The sequence below is a fragment of the Pongo abelii genome, chromosome 4 (genome assembly GCF_028885655.2).
Source record: "Pongo abelii isolate AG06213 chromosome 4, NHGRI_mPonAbe1-v2.0_pri, whole genome shotgun sequence".
NCBI classification, from domain to species: domain Eukaryota; kingdom Metazoa; phylum Chordata; class Mammalia; order Primates; family Hominidae; genus Pongo; species Pongo abelii.
The window spans coordinates 36,867,351-36,890,245 of NC_071989.2; the positions used below are offsets into that span (position 1 = coordinate 36,867,351).

The 22,895-nt window shown below is 40.4% G+C and overlaps 1 protein-coding gene across 9 annotated transcripts in view; it reads left to right on the forward strand.

Annotated features, from left to right (window-relative positions):
* Positions 1 to 22,895, forward strand: part of SLC1A3 (solute carrier family 1 member 3) — a 92,624-nt gene that overhangs the window by 23,004 nt on the left and 46,725 nt on the right. For 4 of the 9 annotated variants that reach the window (XM_024246855.3, XM_009240641.4, XM_002815497.5 and 1 more), the window contains one exon: positions 10,756 to 10,893. In XM_024246855.3, the coding sequence (XP_024102623.1) occupies positions 10,756 to 10,893 (138 nt within the window). Of the gene's footprint in view, positions 1 to 10,755; positions 10,894 to 11,249; positions 11,808 to 15,052; positions 17,647 to 17,958; positions 19,741 to 22,895 lie in introns of those variants that run through there. The other 5 variants (XM_054555484.2, XM_054555483.2, XM_024246856.3 and 2 more) reach the window with 5 other exon arrangements.

The following is a 22,895-nucleotide window of genomic DNA, read 5'->3' on the forward strand; positions in this document are numbered from 1 at the left end:
ATGGGAACACCCTTGCTGTGCACCAGCATATAACACACAAAAGGCAACAGCGGAACTTGGGAAATTTTAAACATATTTCATTCCCAGATTCTACTCACTCATAATAATTTTTTTTTTCCAGAAAGGAAGGCAACAAGTCCTGCTTTTAATTGCTATTTCTGGAATAGAAGATTTTTAAAAATAACAATGGATTGGACATTTAGAATACCTGTAGGATTATTTGTAAATTACATTACCACTTCACATAGCCTTTTTCGGTGCAGTTTTTGGAAGAAAGCACCAGGCCTTTCTTAAAACTCCAAGGTCATTCTAATGCAGTTGTCTCTAAGAGACACACTGTGTGCACATAAGTCTGTGTCTCCACTCTACTTGGTCATCAGTCACCCAGGGCTCGCTCATCTGGGCACCCCTGGTGGAACAAAGCTGGGGCAGGTATTTCCCACCTTCAGCAACAGGAAATACCAAAGGAAAAAAGAATGAGCCAGGCCAAGGCCCAAATCTCCCAAGGATGTAGAAACAGGGGAGTGGGGGAGGGTTGAGATGTTGCCTCCAACACTGAGTAGCTTCTCACCAGGAAACGCCTGAAAGTTTGACAGAAACAAAAGACCAGGGACCAGCAGAACTCTCACCCAGGTAGATTCACCATTATGGCTTTGCCTTCTTTGTAAAAATAAGCTAATACAGCCTGGCACAGTGGCTCACTCTTGTAATACCAGCAACTCAGGGGGTTAAGGCAGGAGGATCCCTTGAGACCAGGAGTTTGAGACCAGCCTGGGCAAGATAGTGAGACCCTGTCTCTAAAAGAACTTCTAAAATTAGCCAGGTGTTGTGGTGTGCACCTGTAGTCCTTGCTACTCAGAAGGCTGAGGCGGGAGGATCACTTGAGGCCAGGAGTTCGAGACCAGCCTGGGCAACAGAGTAAAACCCTAGCTCTAAAAATAATGAAAATAAGCGAGTGAAAATTTATGTCCAACAGCTTCATCAAACTGTAGTTTGTAAGCAAACATAAAAATCATAAGCGTGAGACAGGCTTATGATTTCTCCAAATTGGGCCAATTCCTGAAATAGAAATTTTTATTTGATTCCTCAAATAATTATTGCATGCCTGCCATAATAATTGTAATGGCTAAATTGCTAAAACATTTTTTGACTCATTAAATGCTCTCATATGCATTATCAAGGAGTTAGAATTCATTAACAGAAACAAGATGAATTAGTATAAAGCAGCTAAGATTTATAATGCTTTTGATGAACATGGTTCTTTTAAACTCAGAACTTAAAGTTCGGGAGGATCTTAGACACCACCCATTCCAATTGATCTCTCTCATTTTGCAGATTTTTTTAAAAAAGAAAAAAGAGGCCTGAAGAGATTGTGTGATTTGAAGATATGGAAACAGGCAGACCTAAGTTTGCAATCCCATCCTCTCATATCACTTACTGCAATGTGCCTTGGGCAAGTGGCTTATTCTTTCTAGGCCTCAATCTTTTCATTAATGAGATACTGATATTAAACGCTACAGGTTTGATATGAAGATTAAATCATTTAGATAAAGCATCTCCTACCCTAAGTTACTGACAGGGTCAGGCCCAGAATTGTCTTTCTACAGCATCACACTTGCTCTCCCTTCTACTCAAAAAAACCTACCTTAGGAGCAAATTCGGGATCCATAGCTATCACTCCTCATTTGTGAATTTAGAAAGCTAAGTCTATGAGAAATCATCATTCAGTCAAGATGCAGTCCCACAGACCAGGAGAGCAAAATCACACAGTTTTGTACAGAGGGGACATTCCTTAGGGTAGGCTACTATGTTCAGGGAGTGCAGTAGGGAATCAGATTTACTGGGGAGCACAGAACAGAGAGATTCCTGCATTCAGAAAGTGTGCTCAGCACCAGCTGGGGCCCAGGCACTGTTGGATCCCACTCATCTGAAAGAAAATAAGTCACGTTTGTTCTTTCGTTCAACAATATGTTAAGCAGCTACTGTGTGCCAGGAACTGTTTGAGGGGCTTGATATAGGTCAGTGAACAAAACTGTCCAAAAAAAACAAAAAAAATTCTAACCTTGTGGAGCTTACATTTAGCAGGCAGAGAAAATAATAAACAACAAGCATAATAAATAGAAAATTATATTGTATTTTGGAAGGTGATAGGAACTATTAAAACAAATAAAGCCAGCTAAGGGATAAGAAAGTTCAAGGTAGACCTCATTCAGAAAGTGACATTTGAGCTAGATCTTCTTTTTTTTTTTAGGCAGGGTTTCTCTCTGTCACCCAGGCTGGAGGGCAGTGGTGCAATCTCGGCTCACTGCAACCTCCGCCTCCCAGGTTCAAGTGATTCTCCTGCCTCAGCCTCCTGAGTAGCTGGGACAACAGGCATGCACCACCACACCTTGCTAATCTTTGTATTTTTAGTAGAGAGGGGGTTTCACCATCTTGGCCTGGCAGATCTCCAACTCCTGACCTCAGGTGATCCACCTGCCTCGGCCTCCCAAAGTGCTGGAGTTACAGGCGTGAGCCACCACGCCTGGCCAAACTAAATCTTAAAGGAGGCAAATGTTGTGGATATGTGGGAATGATGTTTTAGGCAGAAGGAAGAGCCAGTGTAAGGACCATAAAGGGGGATCATGTCTAAGATGATGGAGAAATGACAAGGAGGCAAGTGTGGAAACAGGTGAGAAGGAGCAGAGTAGGAGATGGGTTCTGAGGCAAGGTGGATCTAGGGGGGCTTGCCAGGAGCAGCCATTGATTGCATGGTCTCGGGCTTTGAGTACATGAGAGGAGGAGTCAGTGGAGGGAGTAGGGGAGAGAGATCCTGACCTAGGTCTCGGTGTTCTTTTGGGAATAGGCTGGAGAGAGGTGAAGTAGAGGCAGAGAAACCAGTTAGAAGACTACTGCAATAGTCCAGCCAATAAGGAGGGTGACTTTTTAATCTTGGAGCCTTCTTCATTTACAAATTAGAAAAAAGATTTGAAGCATAGAAGGCAATAGACTTATCCAGGATCACAAGGGGAGTTAAGGACTAGGACTAGAATCTCGACATCATTCATTCCTTAAACATTTGTAGAGCATCTTCTCTATGAAGATAGAAGCAGCCTGGTAAGGAGGCCCAGAGACCTTTGCATGTTAGATTGACCTCTAACTGCCATGTATAGCTCACTTGTCAAGTGTGGGTGGGACTTGTGACTTCTAACCAACAGAATATGGCAGAGGTGATGGGATGACACTCCTGTGATTACATTACAATTATACAGCAAATTCTTGTAACCTTGAGACAAATTAGTGCTAGTTTGGTTTTGGTTTTGCTACCTAAATGGAAAGATCCTAACTGTGAAATAGTAGCATTTGTGTCATGTAAAACCAGTGAGTGGTGTGCTATCAACACTATGATTTTCCTTGAGCCATGAAAGTGGACATCCTGGTCCCCTTTCTGGCTAGATATGCAGGCTGAGGTTTTTCTGGGCAATGGGTGTGAATGCCTCCTGGCCTTTCTGTAGCACTAATGCTCAAACAGCTGGCTGGCTCATCTTGGTCAGGCACTTAGTTTTCTCGTGGTTGGCCTCAGAATGCGAGGTCTTTCTGTCAAGATCATTGCCTCTATTGCTTTGAGATTTCCTTTTGACATCTGAGCTCCTTTGGGGCACTACCTCGTTTTCTGGAAGATTCGGCATAGTAACAACTCTTAGAAGACTTTGGTCTGCCAAATTGTTCATGACAAAGTTTGCAGATAGAGGAGGTACTTTAGTAAAATTTTACTACTTCAAACTCCAACATTTACCAAAAGTTAAGTAATATGATTTGGTCTAAATTTTACTTCAAATTATGCCTCATTCTTTTACTCTTAAATATTTTCTGGCATCTTAATATTTTCAATAGTTTTATCAGATTAAATGTGGACTAAATTCTTAAAGTTGGTCTTTAGCTTTTAACTTATTGTGCGTGTTTGGTCTGAAAGAGTAAACCTATGATATCTTCTTTCTGAGGCTGCAGTGTGCACATTGTGTCTTAGTTTAGAAAATGAGATGATATTTAATTTTCCAAAGAAGTATTTGTTGTTGGCCAGGCGCAGTGGCTCACGCCTGTAATCCCAATACTTTGGGAGGCCGAGGCGGGCAGATCACGAGGTCAGGAGATAGAGACCATCTTGTCTAACACAGTGAAACCCTGTCCCTACTAAAAAAAAAATACAAAAAATTAGCCGGGTGTGGTGGCAGGCGCATGTAGTCCCAGCTACTCGGGAGGCTGAGGCAGGAGAATGGTGTGAGTCTGGGAGGCGGAGCTTGCAGTGAGCTGAGATCGCACCACTGCACTGCAGCCTGGGCTACAAAGGGAGACTCCATCTCAAAAAAAAAAAAAGAAGTATTTGTTGTTAGGAAAACAAGGAACCCCTGAAGGACTCCTTTCTTGAACTTTCTACATTAGCAAAGAGAAACTAAGCAAAAATGCAACTTTGTTTATAGCATTCATCCAGCACAGTTATTTTGATCACTTTAAACATTCTAGTCAATATATTTTCTAGATTCTAGAAATCTTAAAATACTAACACTGGAGTAAAACAGAAATCTCAATTAATATTGATAACCAAGGGTGCATGATCTGAATATTGCTCATGACATCCATATATTGTATAACATCACCTATATGCAAACTTTGCAAAATTTGTTTCAGCTCTAACAAATTCTGCTAGGAAGTTATTTTGATTTTCATTGCTATTTTTGCAGAGTAATCTATAATAAAGGATTTGTTCTTTTGCACTGAGGATCTGGTGGCCATAAAGCTTTTTGTCAGCTTTGGGACTATCAATCCATGTGTTTCAAATAAGTGACCACTAAAGGAGCTCAGTTTTGCAAAGGATGAGCTGCTTTACCATGGAGAAAGACTGCTTGTGGCCGGGCAAGTTGGTTCACGCCTGTAATCCCAGCATTTTGGGAGGCTGAGGTGGGTGGATCACGAGATGAGAAGATTGAGACTACCGTGACCAACACTGTGAAACCCCGTCTCTACTAAAAATACAAAAAAAAAAAAAAAATAGCCATGCATGGTGGCTCGTGCCTGTAATCCTAGCTACTTGGGAGGCTGAGGCAGGAGAATCACTTGAACCCAGAGGCAGAGGTTGCAGTGAGCCGAGATTGCGCCACTGCACTCCAGCCTGGGCGACAGAGCAAGACACCGTCTCAAAAAAAAAACAGAAAGAAAATGAAAAAAAGAAAGACTGGTCATGCTACGTCTCCTTGGTCAGAAAGACAGAGCAAAGAGGGCTCTGAGAAGTCTGGGTATCAGGCTGTGTTTCCAAGAAGGCTTTTTTCATTGCTGGGCTAGAATGTAATAGGAAACCAGAACTGCCTACCAAGATAAGCAGCCTTCGTATTCACCGCATTTCCTCTTGATTTGATGCTGATAGCTGGCTGACCCTACCTCTGGCTTCAGCTCTAACGTGGCTTGTAGGGGCAGAAAGCTGACGAAAAATGACTTTTGTTGATTCATTCAGCAATGAGTTGAGAAAAGCTAGCTGTTGACTTCGTTAAGTAAACTCAACGAAACTTTTCCTCAGCTTAAGCTCTAGATTTAGTTAATGTCATTCAAAATAGATGAAAAAGTAGGCAAAAATATTGTGTACCCATTTAGACTCCTTCAGTCAGTACCATGGTTGTTGAGAGGCTGTGAGGACAGTAGAGTGGGTAAGTCTGGACCCTGGAGCTGGACAGCGTGGGTATTAGGTCCACCTCAGCCACTCCATGGACTTGGGTGATCACATAACCCCTCTTTAAGCCTACTGTGGCGCCAGCCTGCCAGCTGTGTGGTTTTGGCAGTTTACCTGCCCTCTCAATGACTCTGATTCCTCATCTGTGAGGTGTGGATAACAATAATAGTCCTGGCCTCGATACAATGTGTGAAGCAATGTGCTTGTGAGGACTTGGTATCTGCCACGTGGTCAATGACTAGGAGCTGTTGCTGTTAAGGACGCAAACGTTGACACACGTCTTCATTAAATTCTTAATTAAATGTCCTTTTCACGTTATTACCGATGGTTTCTAGTGACTGAAAATGTGTGCAGTGGAGGGAAAGGCAGACTATTTTAATTAATAAGCTTTATAAAAGTTTTATTAAATCATGAAAAAGGATTTGGTATAGCCATTTTTGAAAGTGGCTATACCACCTTTGAGATCTTCAACAAGTAAGAAGACCTGTAAAGAGTTCCAAGATGTGCTGGTGCTTACAGGACATGTCGAGGAGATCCAAGGTTATTCCTCCAGGGCATTCACCATGTAGGAGTTCAAGATGCTAAAGACCCAGGAACCAGGCTCTTTTGAGACCTATACTCAGGCCTAGGCTACAAGAACATGTTTGTGTTTGAGAGGCATTAAAAGAGTAATGGAAAGAGCACTGGGCTTCGTGTAGAATCCCTCCACTCAACCACTTATGAGATCTATAAGCTTGAGCAAGTTAACTGACTTCTGAGCATCAGTTTATTAATCTTTAAAATAGACACAAGGCCTGGTACAGTGGCTCACACCTGTAATCCCAGCACTTCGGGAAGCCGAGGTGGGCGGATCACGTGAGGTCAGGAGTTTGAGACCAGCCTGGCCAACATGGCAGAACCCCATCTCTACTAAAAATACAATAATTAGCTGGGCCTGTTGGTTCATGCCTGTAATCACAGCTACTCAGGAGGCTGAGGCATGAGAATTGCTTGAACCAGCAGGCGGAGGTTGCAGTGAGCCGAGATTGTGCCATTGCACTCCAGCTTGGGTGACGGAGTAAGACTCTGTCTCAAAAAAGTAAAAAGAAAATAAAATAGATACAATAATATCTACCTCATAAAGTTGTGATGAGTGTCAAACACCACCATTAACACATAGTACGGGCTCAATAAATATTCCCCTTTCCCAGTGTAATCTCATCTTTTTCAAGAGTAGAAATAGCTCGCCTGGTAAACCCAGAAATAGTAACCAACCAAAGCATAGTCAGGGATAAAAATGATTCAAAATGTGTCCGAATCTACTATCACTCTAAACAACACTTCTCTTCGAAACTTTTGACCTAAAACTATCCCTTATAAATAAATGATGTCTCCTCTCTATAGAGAAGAGATGTCCTACTTTAGAGAAATGATGTCCTCCTACTATAGAGAAGAGTTTTTAGACAATGTAGGTGTTGTCCTGAGGAATGTAAAGAAATAGAGACACATCCTAGAGTAGGACTGCACTTCCCAGCAAGATCAGCTTGTTGACTATAAGGAGAAACACACACAAAATATCACCACCTCTTGAGACTTTTCTTCCCTTACTGTCTTGCATTGTTCTGTTAGATATCTGTTGGGCAGGTAAGAGACTTTGTCATTCACACATTACCCAGAATTCATTCATGGAGCTGGCTTACTTTCCCTCCTAACACCTAAATAAAAATTGGTTGCACTGAGTAAGTGCAGGGCTTGAGTGGGGAAGAGGAGAGAAGGTAGTAGAACACCCAAGGAGAGGAAGAGGCTGTATACACAACCAGTATTGTTGTATCAATGGGAGTAGAGTTAGTGTAGGCTCAGATAAGACTCTGGAAGATGAGATCAAGTGCACCTAGTATTTAGAATAATCGCTTCCTTCATCAGCACTTGTTTGACTTTTGCTCCTAGAACCTATATCATTAGCAGAACAGCTATTCTATCAATTACTTATAAATAAGATAAATTTTATGGACTAGATAGGATCCTGCCTACCCTTGGAAATATTACTGTATGTAAGTAAGTGTATTTCTAATAACAAACAGCCAACTTGGATATGAATTTGTAAAACCAAGCCTGGTCTTCAACTGTTGTTTGCAGTATATCTAAAACTCCTAACAGCTTGATACATTCAAATTCCAGATGACCAAAATGAGCCCCTTGTGTTTACCATGCACATGTTTTGTTATAATTGAATGTCAAGTGTTTAAATCCATTTAAATGAAGATCAGAAAAACACATCATCAATTCCAGTAAAATTAATTTGATTGGAAGTAAAGCAAAATGTTTGTTTATTTATTTATATGTGATAAAGCACTTATCTTTGCGTGACTTGGCTTTTATGTGAGCAAGCAGGAAAAAGACAGATATAACCAAAGTCTTTTATTAATTCCTATAAGTTATGGATGCTGCTGTGTTGAATAATGGGCATTGTAAATCAGAATTAAATGCCTTACACCAGACTGAGTTCCAGGAAGATTAAAAGTTAAATATTTTAAAACAAAACAAGTAAACAAAGAAAGAAACACGAATTTAAGATCTATCAAACTTGTGAGGGGGGAGGGAAATTAAAATGTATAAACTCAAGAAGAAATCACCTAATAAAAAAGGTGTGCAGACATTGTTATAAAAATGCAAAATACCTGTACATGTTTAATGTAATAATGTAAGGCAAACAAACCAGAAAAACAGTTATAGCAAGTATTTTATACATAGGCAAAGGGTAATTATCTTTATTATATAAAAATAATCACCCAACATGTACACACACACACGTGCGTACCTAGACTCTTAAACGATTAGGATTGAATAGATGCTTGGAGAAAATACAATTAGGAAAAATAGTCAACATCATTAGATGTTAAGTAAATACAAAATAAAACAAAATATATACTATTTACTCATCACATTAGCAAATTTTGCTTGTTTTAACAATCTTTTTATGATAATACTCTGCTCCTGGGAGTAGAGGAAATAAAGCCTCATTCACTAATAGAGCATTAAGCTACCCAGCCAACCCACGCAGAAAGCAATTTTGTAACATGGATTCAGGTAGTCGTATCCTCTGAGGTAGCAATTCCCTTTCTCTAAAACTACACTAAAAAAAAAATCCCAGATGTAAAATAGCCTTCATATATTCATCATGATATTCTTCATAAAAGTAAAAAATGCCAAACAACCTAAATGTTCAACAATAGAGCGAGGACTAAGTAAAGCCTGATACAGTGAACGAATCTGATATCAGGAGACCTAAAAGTGATGTTTATGGTGACCGTATATGGAAAAGTATATTCTGTATGATTTCCATGTGTTTAACTACGTATTGGAACATTCTGCAAAGAGACACACAAAGTGGTTGCCTTTGCTCTACAGGAGAAGAGGAAACACATAAAAGGGTTAAGAACCTGGGATCTGAGTCCAAATTGTCTGTTTTTAAATCCTAGCTCTGCCACTTGAGTATATTTCACTTTGAGCAAGTTTTAAGTTCATTGTGATTAGGTTTCTCCCTCAGTAAGTTAGTGGTAAAATAGTACCCTCCTCCTGGGGTTGTTGCAAGGATTAAATTTGCTGCTAACCTAGGTAACACCCAGCATATAGCAAGAGCTCAGTAAGCATTAGTTACTTGCTATTTATTTCAGTGATACAACCAATATGGGCAGGCTTTTGCCCCACCTTTCTGCATTTTCTAATTCAACTTTTCTCCTTGACCATATTACTGTTACATTGGAAAAAAGCAATAAATATTTACCTGAAGGCCCTGAGAGCTGGGTCAGCTGGATTTTTTTTAGCCACATGGATTAAGATTCTTATTAGAATATCACAGTTTAGAGACAAAGAATGGATACTTTATGGTTGCTGAGACCCAAGAATTGAAATTGGAGTTGCAGTGACAATTCAAATGAACTTTGTGTCCCATTTCATAAGAAGTTAAGACAGTTCACTTTCCATAAAAGACTGCTTGCCTCCTCTGGAAAAGTTTGTGCCAAGCCGGTATTATTCCCGCTTCTCCCAACCACCCCACTACCCCAGCCTTTAACTCCTAGTTAACTCAGTGCTGGGCATGTTGCTTTCTCTATAACTTACATGGACTTTTTTAAAAAATGGAATCACATGTTTCAGTAATAATAGCAAGGCAAAAACTTTAAAAACATTTACAACACTGGCATAAGTAAATTTTCTTTGGCAAGGAAAGTAAATTAGGTAAAAGGGAGAGGGAGTAAATTTACACTTTTATTGACACCAATACTTTTATTAATTTCTGAACATTTCAGTAGTTATCATGCATAATTTGATTTAAATGTAAATTTCTCATTCTAAAAAGATTTTAAAGTTTCAGTTGTAGAGGGAAAATTAAGGGGAAAATTGCTTTCCCTTTCCCCTATATTCTCCTATGTTTTCAGGGAAAATTTTGGGGAGAAAATCCCTGCTCATTTTGGAGTCTTCTCTTGCCAGCAACTAACAAGTCTGTACGATACAGTTACCAAGGCAATGTCAAGACCATGTAGACAGAGGGAGAAAATGTGGTGTGAAGACAGCGAGATGATGAAAATGGATTAACAATGTGAACATGAGGGGTTTTTCTAACTGGAAAAAAAAATAAAATCACACTATCCTTTAAAAGTGGTTATGTTAGCAATTCTAACATCTGTTGTTATAAAGGAACTTAATTAAAATAAAGCCTTTTTTTCTATATCACCTGTTCATGAATGCTTATTTGTTTCCTAATTATGCCCCAATCTTCGTAACTCTGTATTGAGCCAGGTCAGAATGAGTTCCGCTGAATTCAAGTTAGACAAAGGGATTTTTTTACTTGTTGAAACTAGGAAGAGTTTTTTTTCTATAAGTTCTATTGAACCATGAATTCAGCCAGACCCTCACAGATAATGACTGCAAAGATAGATACATCTCTTGCTCCCAAAGCAGCACAGATATTTGCTGCTTAAATAAATACAACCACCAGCCAAATACTTACTCATTTTGCTAGGGCTGTTCCTTCTGTTTCAAAAAAGACTCAATTTTTCTTTTTTTTTTTTTCCCTTCAGGTACAATCCTTGGATTTACCCTCCGACCATACAGAATGAGCTACCGGGAAGTCAAGTACTTCTCCTTTCCTGGGGAACTTCTGATGAGGATGTTACAGATGCTGGTCTTACCACTTATCATCTCCAGTCTTGTCACAGGTACCATAAGCTGTTGTTGGTTTGTTTGGTTTTTTTTTTTAAGCGTGTTTATTGCAAAAGATTGCTTAGAAAAGCCAATGCTTTAGGTTTCTGCTGGATGCATGCTCTGTTCTAGAAAAAAAAAAAGTCCCTTCAAAATGATGGAAAGGAGGCTTTAGTAATGCATGAATGATTATAACTCTCGTATTTTACCAATCACAAGAGGAAACGAATTTAAACAGCCACGTAATCTGGTTCGCCTCACAGTGAACGAGGTGCCCTGCTAAACACCACACCATCAGCCTTCTCTGACCACAGTGATGTAGTTGACAACAGCGTACAACAGGTCTGTTTTCTCACCCTCTTATCCCACCCAGATAACATCTGGTTGGACAGCCTATTAGCTATTGATGCAAGAATGCTTGTTCTCAGAACCACCAGGACTTGAGCGGGAGCCTTCTTGGAAGCCTCATCAAGAGGTAATGCCCACAACACTCACCAACTCTGCTGCCACCAACACTTATCTTTTCCTGGTGTACCCGCATGATTTCATTTCCTTCTCCAGTTGCCTCCCACCCCCATTACCTTGTATGCTGGTGGGAGAAGGGGGAGGGGGCGGGAGATTTTCCCATCTGAATATTTTATCAGCGGACACTTGGATTTTTAACAAGTGGAAGCTTTGCAGGATAGGAGTCTATGTTCTATGACAATGAGATAACCATTTATTCCTGCATGGGAAAAGGTGAAAGAGTCATTTGTCTATGTGATTGGTGAATCAGATGGAGCCAAGAAGTTGCAGAAAAATGTTACTGTACATTCCTTCCTGCCCGCTCTTCTCTTTCCCCGCAGCACATCTCTGACTTGGAGAAGGAATTTCCATAGACACTGCCCGAGCGGGATGATTTCTGGGTTTGTAGGTAAAGCTCAGAACTCAGGTATTACTGACCCTATTCTCTTTTCCACCCTTGGCTCACTGTTCCCCTGTTGGGCATATACCACTCTACCTCTATGTGAGCTGGCACTGAGAATCCTTCCCATCCCAGGGAGTTCTCAAGGATATTTATACTATCCTTCAAGATCTCTGTGTAATGTGAACTTCATAGTACAACTCAAAAGTCATGGAGGAACATTCTATTACATGCCTTGGAGGGCTGGCTATTACTTAGACAGGAACTATGTCAGATTTTCCCTCAATGCCTTGCAGATCTCTGCTGGTTTCCACTTGTCCAGGGCCTTAAACAGGTGATTGCATGTACACGTGCTTTCACTGGAGAATGAATTACCCATAAAACAGTCCTGGAGTTGATTTGATGTATTTGCTTGTGAAGCTGGGATGGTCCATTGCTGACCAGGGGTAATCACAGCAGCTACAATTCTTACCACCAAAGCTATGTTCATGCTGACATGAGGGCACATGCTTATTTTATTATCCATATGCTGATATTTTTCTGGGAAACAAATTATTCACAGAAAGCACTTGTAAGGCAGAACCCACATCTGACATTTTCTGTGGTAGAGCAGAGTCTCTCCTCACCATCCCTGCTGGCAGGGCATCTGGATTGAGTGTCTGCAGTTTTCCTGTACACAAACTGAGGGGTTCTGGATCTTTTATACTTTCTCTTCAAGGGTGGAACCAATGTTTAGAGGTTTCTGCTTTCTCTTAACTGTGCTGAAAATCCAATGTGTTACTCTTTAAAAGAGAAAAGCCCTTATATGATACAATTAGAGAAGTGTTACTTCCCCTTAGTAGCAGTCCCAGTTGATCACCACCTTGAAGTGGAATTTCCTGATTTTTCTTAACGCCTAATAACAAACAACTTTATTGAAGAAATAAGAACTTTGGTTGTGTAATTTTTCAGAAAAAAAAATACTATGATGCAATACCTTTGCATGGCTAAAGACAAATTTTTGATCAAAACTTGGAAAAATCATTAACGTTTATAGTACTGTTAAAGAGAAAAGAATTATAAGCTGCAAACAACTAATATAAAATGAACTTTTAAAACTGTAACCTAATTGCAAGTTGGGAGTGTTGCCAAATTGGACCATTAAGAGAGTTTTAGCTCTTTTCCAGGACTGTGCTAAGGCAAGGAGCCTGAGGGGCAGAATTTAGTTCATCAAAGATCTTTTTAAGGTGTTGGTCTGAAGTGAGTAATTTCCAAACTACACAGTAATTTAGATATTTATGATCAAATGAAATGAATGATTGATTCAATAAGAATGTCCTTTATGGTTTTGAATACAATAATTCTAACCCAAATGAGGGTATGACCCAGTTGTAATGGGAAGGGAGGAACTTCTACAAATTACACAGACCCCTGGAGGATCCCTGTGTATATTGGGAAATGTTACTGGAGAATGTGTTGCCTAGGGAAGAAACAAAGGCAGGCTCCATTGCTTCAGAGTGGAAAGGCAACCTCAAATGCCTCCAGTGGCCACGTGGGTGATGCATGTACATGAAGCTGCCCTTTCAGGCTACTTTTTGTTTTCCTATTTTGATAGAGTCATGGATACAGAGAAATATTTCTCTTCAACAAGAGAAGTAAGAGGAACAAGTATGATGATAAACGGAGAGGGACCCAACTACAGAATAATATGGCAAAAGGAAGGCAAAGAGACTATTGAAACAAGGGCCAGATCTTCCTGTTTTTCAAGAGTATCCAGAAATCTCAAATTTTTTAAGAACCTGCAGATTTTTTCATACAATTCACGAAACAAAACAGTGCAAAGCAAACACAGTACATCTGCCCATTCCAACCCTCAGACTACCAATATTGGAACTCAGGTTTGAATGTCAGTGCTGTTCATTATGAGAAATGTACTCCTAAACTTGTGCCCATGAAGCTATCACCGGGTTTCATATGTTGCCTTATCCAATCATTGGCAGTCCTGTGCCAAAGCTTAACTGATAATGTGGAATTCGCTACTGAACATCATGTTTACTGCTGACTAAACAAATTGCTATTGGAAAGCCTCTTCTCTCCATCTTCTGGGTATAACTGCATTGTGTAGTAGCCATTCTGGTCTTTTCTGCACCAGAAGGAACACTAGAGTAAGAACTCAGAGGTCACGCTCCCATAGGAAATATTTCCCAGTGGGAAAATACTTTATAGACTTGTTGCTCCTAAGTTCAGTTGTCCCAGGGTCTGTAGACAGAAACTGAAATGCATAAAATTATTATTGTGTTTCTTGGACTAAGCTTTTTATTGTGGAAGATTATATAGAAAACATGCTATAAGTTTAATTGTACTAAAGCCACATTTAAATTCTGAGACATCTAAGTTATATTTTTTACTTGAAACATCCGTGTTTATGAGTTGTGGCTCTATAGCCCTCGTAAGCCATGTTCCCTTTTCCCTGAATTTGAAACTCCAATCTTTCCAAACATCCCTGGTGTGTATTAGCATTCCAGAGGCTGCCAGAAAGAAGCTGGGAGGAAGCCTAATGGCTAGATTTGTACTCAAGTACCTATTTTTTTGGACAAGAAGACTATGTCTATGACAACACACCACACAGTAAAATAGGTGTTTGGTGCCAGTTTCTATTGATTTGCTCAGGATAGGCAGCCAAACTAGAAATTTCATGCCAGAAATATGAGTTGGTTTGGCTGACTTAGCCTGATTAAATTCACTGGATAATAATTAAATGTTACATCTGGTATGCAGTGTAGACATAACTATTACCTCCTCACTTCTGAATCTTTTCAGAAACTAGTACTTTCTTCTTTTCTCATTCTAAGTGTGCATTCCCCCTCAATCACTTACCTCAGAAGAAATCTTTGGTGTCACCCAGTTTTCTGGAAGTGGGGAGCACAACTTTTGACAAGCAATCTCTGTGGAGTTGGGCATGATGTAAGTAAAAGAGGTGAGAGAGGAGTGTCAACACAAGAGAAAAGCAACAGTGTCTGGGACGTATGGTAGGGCACCCTGGAGGCAGGATTATCAAACAGATGAAATTTCTCATTTAACATTCATTCATTCTTTAACAGCTGTTTATTGCACTTCTACTATGTCAGACACTGGAGATACGTGAACACAAAGATACAGTCCCCAAGAAGATGTATGTTGGGTGCTGAGGAGACAGCTTCCCTGCATCCCTTAATCACATAATATTCCAGTTCCAACTAAAAGGAGATAAGACTCATTCTCTGTACTCCCAACAAGAAAGTGACAAGGTGATTTTTAAGAACATGATTTCAAATCTGATTTTCATGACACAGCATCTCCATCCTAAAGTCAACTAGCCCAGAATTTTCCATCATAGGTACCACCTCAGTCTCATTTACTTAATATTTTCTTTAAACCAACATACTCTTCTTCCACAGCCTACGATCATTACCCAAAATGTAAACCTCCTATTACTTGTCATGTGAAGGAGATAAGTAACAGTGTTATGAAATTGTAAATTGATACAGTTGCCTAACGAAGGCTCTGGGAGCCTGAGACCCGACTCCCCCACTCTTGTAGTATTTTTAAATGGCCGGGCACCGTGGCTCATGCGTGTAATCCCAGCACTTTGGGAGACTAAGACTGGCAGATCACTTGAGGTCACGTGTTCGAGACCAGCCTGGCCAACATGGTGAAATCCCATCTCTACTAAAAATACAAAAATTAGCCAGGAGTGGTGGCGTGTGCCTGTAATCCCAGCTGCTCGGGAGTCTGAGGCAGGAGAATCACTTGAACCCAGGAGGCTGAGGTTGCAGTGAGCCAAGATCACGCCAGTATAGTCCAGCCTGGGTAACAGAGTGAGGCTCTGTCTCAAAAAAAGAAATATAAATAAATAAATCGATAAATAAATAAAGAGAGGGGATTAGCAAATGTTAACAAGGTGTTAAATACACATTAGCACCAAAATAAGACTTTGCCTTTCCTGTAATCCAAAGAATCAAAAGAGAATTGAAAAGAATGACTTTCTCACTGTGATTTAATATTAATTAAGGTAGGGTTTCCACACCACCAGAATACCTATCCCACTTTGGAAAGCACTGATCTGGTGGTCCAGACATTCCTGCAATGTCCCTTCCAAATGACTGTCCAGCTTCTTCCTGAACATTTCCAAAGACAAGAGCTCTTAGAAAACTCTAACAATACTTTTTTTTAATGCAAAATAAAACAGATAAATTTAAAAACCAGAAAAACAAAACACAACACCTCCCTCTCTGGTCCTCTCCTCTCCATGTGACAAGCTCTATGATGTGTCACGTACTATTTGGGCAGCTTCTTTTCAAATCTATAGACCAACAACTTCAGTCAAACGTGGGACTCAATGACTGTTGAAGGCAACAAGCTAGAATCACCAGCAAAGGGCTTTCTTAATTAAAAATAATAAATGTTGTACCTCAAAGTATGGTGCTTTGGCTTCAGAGAAATGACAGTTACAGTAAGAGTGAACTAAAGTTTTGTCATTTCATGTAACACAAAAGGGCTAGACAATTCTTAAATCTTCAGCATCTGAAGGGTTTGTCAAGGGCTTGCAAAATGAGTCGAAATCACTTAAGAGAAATTTAATATCTTAAACTATGCATTGCCATGGCTCTGGTGTATGTCTGAGGCCTGTTTGAATACTCTGAGCATTTATGGACAAGAAAAGGAGCTGTAGATTTCACCACCTGCCCCCCTCAACACCTACCCGTACGTTGTATTGAAAAAAAAAACAAAACTGTATCTAAGCCAGGGAGGAGTTTCTTTAAGCTTCCCTTTCATTCTCTGTAAAATGTAAGTGATAAGATACCTGTGTCACAAGGTTGTTGTGAGGATTTATGCCTGGCACATAGTGTGTGCTCAATTAATGGTAGCTGTTGGCGGTAAGAGTAGCAGCAAGAGCTGTCCTCCGGCGGTTCCCATTGTATAAATGAAAATTCTAGAGCAAGAAGACAGAGCTTCAAGTCAGGGGCACGGAACTAAGGCTCCAGATTCCACAAGTCTCATTTGTCTGTGATCCCTGAAGCAACCACTTTCCTATTAAGGTAAATTGAAGAAACCATAAAATTAATCTGGTAACAACATGGGAGCCAGCGAGAATTCCTACCTCATTACTGGAAGGGATAGGTTTCTGCCCTGCGGCATGGAATTCGATTACCTTATCACAGCTGCATAATTCTAAATATTTTCATTGGTTATACAACTGCTCTGTCTTTTCTGAGAAACTCAGCCCCAGTGTGTAGCACCCTGGATTCCACGGGGCAGCAAATTCCACACACTGCACCCATGTTGTGAGAAGAGATTTTCGAGCTGACCAAAACTTGAGGCGAACTGAGTCTCCATCTTAACACTCAAACACACTTCATGGCGGCCTGGAAACAAGGCAATCATTACGAAGCTTCAGCCCAGTTCTTCTGAAACCAACGTATTGGGCCTGCTTCATTGTCTCTCTAGGGGCTAATCACAAACATGTGGGAAGGGAAGCTAAGGAATGCCTGTCTAGAAAGGGAGGTTGTATAATGTAGTGGGAAGAACCTATGTGTGGGGTAAACTTTTTTGCATCATGTAGAAAGCAAATCTAGGTAATTAAATGTGTGTGTGTGTGTGTGTGTGTGTGTGTGTGTGTGTGTGTATTTAGGTTTTGGTGAGGTATAAAGTCATTTAAGTCTAGCTATACCAAAAAGAATTTACCTTTCCATTACAGATGATTCATTCAGTAAGCATTTGTTGAGGATTTTTATGTGCCAGGTGCTTCTCTTGGAGCTGAGGATACCAAAACGGAGAAGACAAGATTTCTGCCCTCAAGGCATTCAACATCTGGTTGGGAGATGGACTCATGATTGCAGTATTCATGGTATCAGTGACATGGGTAGTATCATCTCAATGAAGGAACAACTTAGGGAAGGAACGATGCACCCGTCTCTTGCCCTGCCTCTCCACTATTCGGGCTTCCTTGCTGGGAAATAATTCTATTAGCAAAGAAGGGGCTCTTTTTCTTTCTTTCTTTCTTTCGTTCTTTCTTTTTCTTTCTTTCTCTTTCTTTCTTTCTCTTTTCTTTCTTTCTTTCTTTCTGTTTCTCTCTCTCTTTCCTTTCTTTCTTTCTCTCCTTCCTTCCTTTCTTTCTTTTTCTTCCTTTCTTCCTTCCTTTTTTTTTTTTTTTTTTTTTGCCCTGAATTGTTTTCCTCTCACCTGAGTCTTTCACCATTAAATGCAGAAAGAACCAGAGGTGGGGCCCTGTGAAATTCCCAAGAAAAGTCAACCTGAAGAACATGGCCTCACAAATGGGAAGTAAATGAGAAAAGGTGCTTGATAGGCTTTCAACGACAGAAACCTTCCCTTTCGGAGGGAGTTTGCAGGAAGGGAGCCAGGAGACCTGAGGATCTCTGGGCTCATGCAACCTTGCTCCCAGAGCAGGAATGCCCTCTCCAGCCCCTGGAAAGTGGCCATGGAGCTCCCCCGAATGGTCCATTCTTAGTTGGTCTCAACTATGAAGTCTGTCTTCTGTGAGGTCCACCTATTGGTCCTAATTGTGTTATTTGGCACAATTAGGATGGCAGTCTTTCAGATGGTCTCAGGGGAGCACCTAGCAGTCTCTTGGGCACCTAAGCATAAGCGAAGTGTCCCAGTGCTTCTTCTGTGCCTGTTCTCCAGGCCTTCCACCATCCTCTCCGCCATCCACTGTGCTCCCAGAGCTGATCCTGGTACTCCAGATGTCATGTGACTGGGTAGGGACAGTGGTCTAGATCCAATCCTCTATTAATGCAGGCCAAGGTTGGGTCCGCTGCTTTACCAGCCACGACAAACCATTGGCTTAGAGGACTTAAGCTTGTGATCAACTAAATCCTGCAGAACTGAGTGTGGAAAGATTTTTGTGGCAAAAATGGAATTGTTATTCAATTAAAAGATCAGTAATAACAAGCACACGGCTTTGTTGTGAGATGCTGCTTTCCAGAAGGCTTGAGCCTGTGCGAGTTAGAAATTCTTATTTGCTAATTTCAGCAGCATCAAGTGAGCCAGTGATTTTGATCAGTTCTGGTTTGGAAGAAATTTTTGAAAAATTTAAAGAAAATGTAAATAAGAAAGAAAAATTTAAAGCTTCCTTTATCTCTAGGAAAAATAAGATTTTTCCACTCTGAAATTATAAACTTAATAAATCTCCTTCAGAATGCTGTGGAACTGCAGGTTTCTTCTGCTGATATCATGGTTTCCAAGAGAGTGAGTTACCTGATTAATTCTGACTTGGAGGTTTGTGCCTAAGGATTGGAGGTGGCAGGTTGGGGTTGGAGGCGAGGAATACCTCCGAAATGAGACACTGTCTTAGGCTCTTCTAATTTCTAGAGCTCACATTCTGAGAGGATGCACTGTCCTATCAGATTAATTGCACTACATAGAGGTAGTGCCCAGACTCCAATCCCTGCCCCCCACCCCAGAGTTCTTTAATTAATTGATCTGAAATGGAGCTTGGGAGTTGACGTTTATTTGTAGTTCTCTAGATGATCCTATTGTGCACTCACGGTTGAAAACTACCACTTTACAGTTTTTCCAGAATTGTTGTTTCCTGGTGCCACAGTCCCCCACTGTTACTACTTTAGTTGATACCTTTATTAGTTTAGATACCCCCTCGTCTAGGAAGCCTTCCCTGGCTTTCCCCTGCTAATACAGGCTCACAGAGGTGTAGGTACGTTTCCACCTTATCACAGTTACTGCATCACAATGAAATGTACTGTTAACATGTCTATCTTCCTCATAAAGGCTTCTTGAAGGTACTGTGTCTTTATCTGGCACATTCTTTGCGTTGCCTAGAGGACAGAGTATGCATTCTTGGCATGACAAACAAGAGCCTTAGCAGCCTTCGCAAGCCCCTCTACCAGCTTTATTGCCTGCTGCTCTCCTGGCAGAAACGCTGTCCCTCTCTCAACGTCCTAATGCCCTCAGCACTTCATCCTTAGTAAGTTTCCCTCTTCCCTAGCTCCATCAGAATTCTTTACCTACTTCAAAGTAAATTGAAAGCTTAGCTTTCAATCTTTCCGTAAAGTTAGCCCTGTTGATCCCTCCCTGGAGTACCTGTCACTGTCACTCATACATTACCAGCACAGGCTGTCATGCTCCAAACTAAACTGGAGGGTTCCACTAGGACCATGTTTGATGTATTTTTGTGGCATCTGGAGCAAAGTTCATCCTGCCTGAGAAGTGTACCATTTTTAATGGTTTTTTGTTTGTTTGTTTGTTTTTGAGATGGAGTCTCGCTCTGTCGCCCAGGCTGGAGCTCAGCTCACTGCAACCTCTGCCTCCCGTGTTCAAGGGATTCTCCTGCCTCAGCCTCCTGAGTAGCTGGGACTACAGGCGCCTGCCACCACGCCCAGCTAATTTTTGTATTTTCAGTAGAGACGGGGTTTCACCATATTGGCCAGGCTGGTCTCGAACTCCTGACCTTGTGATCCACCCGCCTCGGCCTCCCAAAGTGCTGGGATTATAAGCATGAGTCACCGCGCCTGGCTGGTTATTTTTAATCACAAAAGCAATGCATTCTCTATTAGAAATGACACATACAAATATTGATGAGCATAAAGTAAAAAGTGAAATGCTACTCTGCAAAGGTAACAACCGTTAACAGTGCTAGACCTGTTGCTGGAGAAGCAGTGTGTGGTAGGGAATAAGTGTTCAGGCTAGAAGGACTGAGTTGGAAGCCCAGCGTGGCCACTTCCCAGCTCAGTGACCTTTGATGGGCTACTTTATCTCTCTCTGCCTCAGTTTCTTTATCTACACAATGGGGATAATAGTAGTATCTACCTCATTGGATTGTTGTGAATATGCAAGTTAATACGCATTAAACATACTGCCTGACACACAATCGCTGCTAAAACATCGGCGCTATTAATCTTTCACACTCTTTGTTAAAAGCTTACACACAAATATACCATTGTTTTTATGAAAACGGAATCATACGTATTGTTCTATAATATGCTTTATTTGGATAGTATTCTCCTATGCGGATATGCCTTATCACTGAATGATTAGGGTATCTCTAATATTCTGCTCTTTCAAATAATTCTGCAGTAAACTTCAACATGTATGTATCTTTGTAGTCTATTTCTGAATGATTGATGACTAAAAGCAGAGCTGTTAGAGCACCAAGCATGTGCATGTAAAATCCAGAGAGATGCTGCTAAATTACCTCCCAGAATTATTCTCCCAAAAGGATGCTGTTTTCTCCTACTCCTTCAGAAGATATTCTCCACTATAAATTCCATACAGTTTTATTTAAAGTCATTTTTATTACTCAGGTAGTGCATGAATGCTTACTATTTGTGTAAGCAAAATAGAAAATGCTATATATAAGGGAAAACATGAAAGTACACTGCACACACACACACACACACACACACACACACTCACAAACACAAAGACCCCCACTATATTGACTCTAATTTGAATAGACTTCTGAACTGATTACCCTGGAAATGACTGGGAACCCGCATTCCGTTATAAAAAGACTCTGTGCACCATAAAGCCAAGTAAAAAGATACTGGAGTTTCTGCTAGCAAAAATAGACAGAGAGAGAGGAAGAGGTGGGGGCGGCGGGGGGAAGGGTCTATATCCAGACAAGGATTTCTGTCGCCATGTCATGAATTGTATGCCTCCAGAAGACAGTTCTGTTTTTTCCCTCTGTTTGGTATTTGGTGGCCATTTCATGATAAGCAGAAAGAAAACTTTGGGATAGAGCTATTCTCTGCTGAAGGATTGATTTACCTGAATGATCTTCCAATTTTGAGTCTGGGCAGAATCTAGGGTCCTAAGTCTTAAGTGTCTGCAAATTCATTTTACCAGGCAAGATAGACTTCTTTTTGCTTCTTCATGGTGAAGATCCTTGCAATAATCTCAGATCCTCAGGCTGGAAGCCAGTGCATTACCCCATGATGTACTTCTTTCACTAACCCATCAACTTCTATACTACCAGTGTAACACTCTTCTCAACTGGACTGCCTCATATGGGGATATAGGCGTGCCATCTTTGTGTTTATTTTTTAAAACAATTGTTTGAGTTTCCAACCAGATTTTCTTCAAAGGGAAGAAATTTCCCCTAAATTACCAAGCTAGTTTCCTCTCACAAGGCATTGGATTAAGAGTGGCCAATAGCTGAGCTTTGTGATTCTGAGGATAAGTAATAAGTCAAAAAGAGCTGTTGGCTAATCCTTTAGAAGGATTCTAAAAGAAGAGTAAGATGATTGTAAGCTTCCTAGATCCAGGCTGTTAAAATGACTTCCATATTACCAAGACTTGTCAGTACTGTTAAGGGAAAAAAGAGGGGAACCCCTATATATAAAAACACAATCTTGTTTCATCTATAATATCCCTGGTCCCCCTCCTTCATCTACACTGCCACCCCCACCTACACCCACCACTTGATCATTTTATAGCAGATATTTTATTACATTTTTGAAAGCAAAGGAAACATAAGACAGGTGTACTATTTTACGATTATATTAACATATTTCATGTTTCTTTAATGCCCCAACACACACACACATACACACACACACACACACACACACCAAGAGCTGATCACTTGAACAAATCGTTAACCAATTGCCTTGCTTCCCATTTCTGGTATAAGCTTCTGTACCAGTGCTTTATATTAATTACCAAAACCCTCCTGCAGCCAGAGCATGATACATCTTTAGTATAGGATGAAGCAATAAAATGTTTATGCTATGAAATTTGGGGACAAAATTTTTCATCATGGCATAATGTGCATGTATGGGCACACATAGCTTTGTATGTTTATTCTTTTTTCAGAAGTCCTTCCAATTCTAAAATGTATTGTAGTCTGACAGTGCCTCTAATATCGGTAATTCTTTTTAAGTTTATAACTTTTCCAGAGTTTGTTTCTGCACTTTAAGGTTTCTTAACTAGATTATTTCTAGTTGAGCTGTAATTTCAGTGTATAGTTCTCCAGAGTGTTTGTGCTAAGTGCTGAAGTTTCATTATTTTAAAGCTACCTCCCTGAAAGTATATTACAAATGTTCTACAATTGTAATACAGTGATTCACACAAAAAAAATCCCTATTATCAGCATATCTAAACTACACACAAAATATTTAA